This window comes from Mustela putorius, unplaced genomic scaffold, assembly GCF_011764305.1.
Source record: "Mustela putorius furo isolate JIRA1106 unplaced genomic scaffold, ASM1176430v1.1 tig00000695_pilon_pilon_pilon, whole genome shotgun sequence".
Lineage (NCBI taxonomy): Eukaryota > Metazoa > Chordata > Mammalia > Carnivora > Mustelidae > Mustela > Mustela putorius.
In genome coordinates, this window is record NW_025421447.1 from 769,503 (window position 1) to 778,203 (window position 8,701).

Below are 8,701 nucleotides of genomic sequence, written 5' to 3' on the forward strand. Positions count from 1 at the left end.
GAAAATACACACAACTCAATGAATTTTCATAAAGTGGCCACACCCATCTATCTAGCACACAGAGAGAACCACAGAATGTGACTATGTCCAGAGACCTTCTTCAACTATCAGTGGGGTCATTCTGTATGTTCTCTTACTGTCTTTCTTTTCCACAGGGATATGTTTGTGAGGGGAGTCTGTGTCTAATTTCATAAAATGAATTAAGGATTTGAATGAAGATCTGAAATCATAAAACTCCTCGGAGAAAACATGGGGAGTAAGCTCCTTGACATTGCTGTTGGCAATAATTTTTAAAATCTGACACCAAAAGCATAGGCAACAAAGTAAAAAATAAATGAGTGAGGCTATATCAGACTAAAAGACATCGGCACAACAATGGGAGCCATCAACAAAATAAAAAGTCAACCCACTGAATAGGAGAGGATATTTACAAATCATGTATCTGATAAGTGATAATATCCAAAATATAAAAAGAAGTCATATAACTCAATAGCAAAAACAATTTGATTGCAAAATGGGAAGATATGAATAGATATTTTTCCAAAGAAGACATCCAGGTGGCCAACAGGCACATGAAAAGATTCTCAACATAATTAATCATCAGGACATGCAAGTCAAACCACAATGAGATATCACCTCATACCTGTTAGAAGAACTATTATTGAAAAGACAATGGATGCCTGGGTGGCTCAGTCGGTTAAGCGTCTGCCTTCAGCTCAGGTCATGATCCCAGGATCCCGGGATTGAGTCCCACATTGGGCTCCTTGTTCAGCGGGGAGCCTGTTTCTCTCTCTGCCTCTGCCTTCCACTCTGCCTGCTTGTGCTCTGTGTCTGTCTCTCTCTCTCTCTGACAATTAAATAAAATCTTAAAAAAAAAAAAGACAACACAAAAAATAGTGTTGGCAAGTATGTAAAGAAAAGGAAAACATTTGCACCCTGTTGGTAGGAATGGAAACTGGTGCAGCCAATGTGGAAATTGGGGGTTTCCTCAAAATGGGAAAATGAGGTTTCCTCAAAAAATTAAAAATAGAACTACCATATGATCCAGCAATTCCACTTATAGGTATTTATCAAAAGAAAATAAAAACACTAACTTGAAAAGTTATATACATCCCCATGTTTATTGCAGTATTATTTACAACTAACTTGCATTATTTACAATTTACAAGATATTTACAAGATAACCTAAGTATCCACTAAAAGATGAATGGATAAAGAGATTGTGGTATATATACACTCATAGTAGAATACTATTCAGCCATGGAAAAGAATGAAATCCGGCCATTTGCAACAACATGGATGGATCTTGAGGGCATTATGTTAAGTGAAATAAATCAGACAGACAAAAACAAACATCATATAATCTTTTAATCTATGTATGATATATACAAACACAAACAAACCAAGCTCATAGATGCATAAAACAGATTGGTGGTTCCTAGAGCTGGGAGAAAGGTAGAGTGGGGTGGGGAGATGAGTGAAGGGAGTCAAAAGGAAAAAGAAGAAGGGGAAATTTTCTTGTGCAGGGAATGGGTTCTCACATATTCACAGAGAAGTACGGCTTTGTCTTTGGCCATTGGTGCGGAAGGCATGGATGTGTCTCCTTCCCCACCGAGCTGATAACCTGAGACTCAGACTGCAGTAGAGGAACTCCTTGTTTCAGTAGTTCCTGTCCCACACATTAGCTGCTCTATGCCCGTCTGCTAACCCTGGACCCTAAGTGTCTGTGGGAGGACTCACCAGAGCCTTCAAGAAGGCATTAAAAACCAACACAACCAACCCACACAATTATCTGGTTGGCGCTTAGAAGGAAAGAACCAGGCTAGGGGTCTGCCAAGATATACCAGCCTGACAGGAGTTCAGAATATAAAGATTGGGGCTCAGAGCACTGTCAGAGTACCCTCTGGGTTAGAAACATTCCCTTCTGAATCTTAACTCTTTTTACCACACTTTGACATTCCTGGTTAATGCCTGCACCCACTGTGTTAAGTAATTACTACTTGGAAATATCAGCCGTGAATGGTAACTTTAAAGGGACATAGAGAATGTGGTTATTAATTCCTTTTTAGTCCAGCGTGTGAAATGAAGCAATTTATTATTTCCCTTGTCTGTGGTGGCAGCTAGAATTCCATGAGCAAATCAAAAAGAAAGAATAAAGCTCAAGTGAGAAATTCTGGCTGTGTGTGTTGACTGTTCCTGCCCACCCAGGACCTTGCTTTTACAGCTCATCTCTTTACATACAGAGAAAACAGCTTCTTTCTAATATAAGTAGCCAGTCTTGCACCAGAGTGAGGAAGCCAGCTGTAAAAATAGGACTACTTTTATAAGGCACATAAAATCCAACTGACAAGGCCAGTTGTAAAACTGCACATACTCTCTACATGACTATCCCTACAACAACCTTTCCCTGTGTAAGGGAATGACTGTGACTCCAGAGCAGACTGAAACTCAGGATAGATATTTTTGGGAGAGCTCTGGAAAACCAGCATGGCAGAGTGGAGAATCAAACTCATAGCGGAATTTGCAAAATATTAGATGGCTGAGTGATTGTGAATTAATGAATAAATGAATGGAAAACACATAAATATATGAAAAAGTCATTTGCACATATTCATAGATGAGCTTTGAGGTACTTTAACATCATGTATATATGTTAGTTCTTCTTTTGAGAATGACAACTTCCAAGAGACCAAAACCACATTTGTCAGTTGGCCTAGGGGCCTCTAATGGTAGGAGCTAAACTGTTCTTCCCTTTGCCCTTCTGTAGATAAGATTACTTAGAAAGGGTCTCTTAGACTCTTGTCAAATAGCCCCTGCACTTTCTGTCTCTCCTTTAAGTAAGATGTGTCAGGATCTGACCTTACCCCATCATTAATTATATGAGCCATGATGCCCATGAGGATATATTCCCCGCACATATGTGTTTGCACACTCATTTCCCCAAAATGCCCCTCTGAACCAATGAATGGATCATAGACGGGGAGTAAGACACCATTATATAAAGCACAGTTTTATTAGGGGGGAAGTAAATGAAAAAAGTGCATGGTAGGGGAGTTGGAGGTAGCAGTAAGACAGAAGCTGCGCCTCAGCTTCTGGAGTCCCCACTACTCAGAGTAGAACCTCAGAAGAAGTTCAGATGCTTCCCTTGCTTTGGGAGCATGGATGGGGCCCTAGTTGTGGCCAGGCAGGAAGCTGGAAAGGATAAGGCTTCCTTATATCTACTTGGGAGAAAAATCAGGGTTGGAAAAGCTAAATGGGGAGAAATCCTGACAATGTTTCACTGGACCCCTGGCAGGAGGTGGTGGGAGAGGAAGGCAGCTCTTGGGTATGGAGGGAAGAGGAACAGGAGGAAGAGAAGGCTCCATATGGTAGCCTGAATGTCAGGCAGGCAGTCTTCCCTTACTTCTGTTTATTCTTGGGGGCTTGCTGGGCCACAGGACACTTGTGCTGGGTGAGGATCGCTGTGCCCTTGGATGGGCATTGTTTCTTGGGCTGCAGAGCACATGGATCCTTGGTTTGTGGTACACATGTTTCTTGACATCTGATAGCAGGTGACTGACAGGGCTGCTTCACCTGCTGCTGCTGCTGGGCCTTCCAGGGCAGGCCTTGCCTCAGCTGCTGCCACTGAGAAGACATTGTCACAAGAACCAGGAGGCCTGAAAGAAACCCAGGCAATGGACACCGTGAAAAGGGCTCCTTCTGCCACCCACCTCTTCTGACACCTAGAGCAGTTTTCTTACAATGGCCAAGGACATGACAAGTGAATGATAGTCTCAAATTGGTCAATGGATTGATTCACAGGTGCCCATTGTGATCCTCTCCCTTTCATTTTTCTGCTCTGCTATTCTGATTTCCTATCTTACTTCATCCTCCCATAGACTCCTGCCTTAACTAAATACATAATTGATTTCTCAGTATTCCCAGAAAACAAGGTGAGGTGTTAAGTTGAGGATTAAAAGGTAATGCAAATATTTTATAAGATTGAGGCATGAAGTGTTGGTTGACTTGCATTGGGTCTACGATGTCAACTGGCCACCTTGAGTAGTGTGGATGGTGCTGGCAAGGATGGGAGCGCATGTGGTAGAGGCCAGGAGCAGTCCCTGTTCTAGAGGGAAGTGTCGTGATACGTAAGTGTTGGGGAAAAAGCCTGTTCCAAGATCTCAGAGGTCTGAGTTGTAGTCCCCACTCCATGGCTGACGCGCCTTGGGATGCTAAGGCTAGTAATTTATTGTAGCCATAGGATAGAGGTTCTAGCCCACCATGAAGAATTGGGGAACTAAACGTCGCATAGACCACTAGGGGTCTGGGACAAGAGAAGGATGTTACAAGAAGTGGCCTTGTTCAGAGTAGGAGCACTGGGTCAAGAAGGCACAAGCCATGAATTCTAGAACGAAACCAGCCGCACACTGGCCAGGCGTACTTGTGGACAATCTGCCTTTTCTGAACATCTATGACCTTATTTGGAAGATGCTGACCTGGAAAGGTCTCTGAGGTCTTCCCAGTTCCAGTATGTATCTCTGGTTTTGTTTGTAAGCAGCCTTCCTCTCTTCTAAATTCATGATTATAAAGGGAAGCATAGGTTTTGGGTGGTCATCATGATAGTGAGGCATGGGAACACCACAGTGTAAAATGCAATATATAACATACCTGCTTCTGCAAACCTAAAAGCAGTGGTTGAAAAGGCTTGCTCATAAGGCTGAAAAGGTAGCTTTTTAAGAATGAGAACATTTGGAGGAAACTCAGAATTGCTACAACACACTCCAGTTCCAGTTCTAAATATCTCCCCTCAATGAGCAAAATACTCTTGCCAGGGAGTGAGACCCAGAATCAGGTAATTAGCCATACCCAGCAATGGTGAGGGATGGAGACTGAATTTCCTAAGTAACAATTAGCGTGACATTTCTTTAATTGTAATAAGGTTTAAGTCACTTCTCTGATTACCCAAGAATAGGACAGGAGCCTGCCAAGTGTCTGGAGACTGTTGGAGAAGGAGGAAGGGCCTCTCAGGTCTCAGCAGGAGGAATTCATTCCCACTTACCAGAGGCTCAAGCAGGACTCCAGGAAAGAAGGCTGAACACAGTTGGACGGCAGCCTCTGCTGGAAACCTTACAAGGTCTCCAGCCAATCTCAGGCACTTGGCATGGTTCTGATTACTTCCTTCCAGGGAATTCCTCACCCACTTCTCCCCCATGCACTTCCTTCAGGGACTTGCTTTACTGGCCTGTTTTTTTTTTTTTAAATTCATTTATTTATTTTCAGCATAACAGTATTCATTATTTTTTCACCACACCCAGTGTTCCATGCAATCCTTGCCCTCTATAATACCCACCACCTGGTACCCCAACCTCCCACCCCCCCGTCACTTCAAACCCCTCAGATTGTTTTTCAGAGTCCATAGTCTCTCATAATTCACCTCCCCTTCCAATTTACCCCAACTCCCAACTCCTAACTCCCCATGTCCTGCATGCTATTTGTTATGCTCCATAAATAAGTGAAACCATATGATAATTGACTCTCTCTGCTTGACTTATTTCACTCAGCATCATCTCTTCCAGTTCCATCCATGTTGCTACAAAAGTTGGGTATTCATCCTTTCTGATGGAGGCATAATACTCCATAGTGTATATGGACCACATCTTCCTTATCCATTCGTCCGTTGAAGGGCATCTTGGTTCTTTCCACAGTTTGGTGACCATGGCCATTGCTGCTATAGACATTGGGGTACAGATGGCCCTTCTTTTCACGACATCTATATCTTTGGGGTAAATACCCAGGAGTGCAATGGCAGGGTCATAGGGAAGTTCTATTTTTAATTTCCTGAGGAATCTCCATCCACACTGTTCTCCAAAGATGCTGCACCAACTTGCATTCCCACCAACAGTGTAAGAGGGTTCCCCTTTCTCCACATCCCCTCCAACACATGTTGTTTCCTCTCTTGTTAATTTTGTACTGGCCTGTATTGAGGGAAAACACCCCCAGAGATTCCAGCCTTCCAGGTCCCTATCTAGCTCAGTGGACTTCACCTACCTCAGGTGTTTTCTCAAACTCAAGGACTCAAAATCTTTAAAAAATAGAACAAATCTGAGGTGCTTTTCACTGACTTTGAGTTGTAAAAACCATTGAAGAAATAAGAGGAAGAGAGAAAATATGGATTTGAGCCACTTCTGGTAAAAATAATGAGAATCCCTTCCCTGCTCTTACTTCCATTTGTTGAGCACGAAGATCTGGCACTGCCCTGAGCACTGCCTAGTGCTGAGATTACTCTTCACACCCACCGTTCCACTGTAAATTTGTAGCTCCCACAAGGCAAGTGTCATTGTTACCATTTTGTAGATGAGGAAAGTGAGGCTGGGAAAGATCATGTGGCTAACACACAGCAGAAATGGGACTGGGACTCAGGTCTGGATAATTCAGGGGATTCAAACATCAGATGGAGAAGTCAAAAGTCTCCTCACAGACCCACAGCAAATATCATCCTGAATGGGAAAAAGCTTGCAGCCTTCCCATTGAGATCAGGAACAAGACAAGGATGCCCACTTTCACCACTCTTGTTCAACATAGTATTAGAAGTCCTAGCAACAGCAATCAGACAACAAAGAGAAATAAAAGGTATCCAAATTGGCAATGAAGAAGTCAAACTCTCTCTCTTCGCAGATGACATGATTCTTTATATGGAAAACCCAAAAGACTCCACTCCCAAACTACTAGATATCATACAGCATTTCAGCAATGTGACAGGATACAAAGTCAATGTCCAGAAATCAGTGGATTTCTTATTCACTAACAATGAAAATGCAGAAAGGGAAATTAGAGAATCGATTCCATTTACTATAGCACCAAGAACCATAAGATACCTAGGAAAACACTTAACCAAAGAGGTAAAGGATCGGTACTTGAGGAACTACAGAAAACTCATGAAGTAAATTGAAGAAGACACAAAAAGATGGAAGAGCATTCCATGCTCTTGGACTGGAAGAATAAACTTTGTTAAAATGTCTATACTGCCGGAGGAGGAGTCAAGATGGCGGAGAAGTAGCAGGCTGAGACTACTTCAGCTAGCCGGAGATCAGCTAGATAGCTTATCTAAAGATTGCAAACACCTGAAAATCCATCGGCAGATCGAAGAGAAGAAGAGCAGCAATTCTGGAAACAGAAAAACAACCACTTTCTGAAAGGTGTTTTCTTTTTTAAAAATTTTTTTTCTTTTTTTTTTTTCTTTCTTTCTTCCTTTTTGAACCTTTTTTTATCCCCTTTCTCCCCCCTCACGATTTTGGATCTCTTCTAATTTGGTTAAAGCATATTTTCCTGGGGTTGTTGCCACCCTTTTAGTATTTTACTTGCCCCTTCATATACTCTTATCTGGACAAAATGACAAGACGGAAAAATTCAACACACAAAAAAAAAAAGAACAAGAGGCAGTACTGAAGGCTAGGGACCTAATCAATACAGACATTGGTAATATGTCAGATCTAAAGTTCAGAAGGAGAATTCTCAAGGTTCTAGCCAGGCTCGAAAAAGGCATGGAAGATATGAGAGAAACCTCTCGAGAGATACAAAAGCCCTTTCTGGAGAAATAAAAGAACTAAAATCTAACCAAGTTGAAATCAAAAAAGCTATTAATGAGGTGCAATCAAAAATGGAGACTCTCACTGCTAGGATAAATGAGGCAGAAGAAAGAATTAGTGATATAGAAGACCAAATAACAGAGAATAAAGAAGCTGAGCAAAAGAGGGACAAACAGCTACTGAACCACGAGGGGAAAATTGGAGAGATAAGTGACACCATAAGACGAAACAACATTAGAATAATTGGGATTCCAGAAGAAGAAGAAAGAGAGAGGGGAGCAGAAGGTATACTGGAGAGAATTATTGGGGAGAATTTCCCCAATATGGCAAAGGGTACGAGCATCAAAATTCAGGAGGTTCAGAGAACGCCCCTCAAAATCAATAAGAATAGGCCCACACCCCGTCACCTAATAGTAAAATTTACAAGTCTCAGTGACAAAGAGAAAATACTGAAAGCAGCCCGGGAAAAGAAGTCTGTAACATACAATGGTAAAAATATTAGATTGACAGCTGACTTATCCACAGAGACCTGGCAGGCCAGAAAGAGCTGGCATGATATTTCAGAGCACTAAACGTGAAAAACATGCAGCCAAGAATACTATATCCAGCTAGGCTATCATTGAAAATAGAAGGAGAGATTAAAAGCTTCCAGGACAAACAAAAACTGAAAGAATTTGCAAACACCAACCCAGCTCTACAGGAAATCTTGAAAGGGGTCCTCTAAGCAAAGAGAGAGCCTACAAGTGGTAGATCAGAAAGGAACAGAGACCATATACAGTAACAGTCATCTTACAAGCAATACAATGGCCCTAAATTCATATCTCTCAATAGTTACCCTGAATGTTAATGGGCTAAATGCCCCAATCAAAAGACACAGAGTATCAGAATGGATAAAAAAAAACAAAACCCATCTATATGTTGCCTCTAAGAAACTCATTTTAAACCCGAAGACACCTCCAGATTTAAAGTGAGGGGGTGGAAAAGAATTTACCATGCTAATGGACATCAGAAGAAAGCAGGAGTGGCAATCCTTATATCAGATCAATTAGATTTTAAGCCAAAAACTATAATAAGAGATGAGGAAGGACACTATATCATACTCAAAGGGTCTGTCCAACAAGAAGATTTAACAATTT

At 41.8% G+C, this 8,701-nt stretch overlaps 1 protein-coding gene across 1 annotated transcript; it reads right to left on the reverse strand.

Moving 5' to 3' along the window:
* Positions 1 to 3,015: 3,015 nt before the first annotated feature.
* SPRR4 (small proline rich protein 4) lies at positions 3,016 to 3,636 on the reverse strand. The gene has a single exon (XM_004780656.3). The coding sequence runs from the start codon at positions 3,634 to 3,636 to the stop codon at positions 3,400 to 3,402; it is 237 nt and encodes a 78-aa protein (XP_004780713.1). The 3' UTR covers positions 3,016 to 3,399.
* Positions 3,637 to 8,701: the final 5,065 nt, after the last annotated feature.

Excerpts from the sequence above, each read along its gene's own strand:
- SPRR4 (XM_004780656.3), bottom strand. The coding sequence starts at position 3,636 with ATGTCTTCTCAGTGGCAGCAGCTGAGGCAAGGCCTGCCCTGGAAGGCC.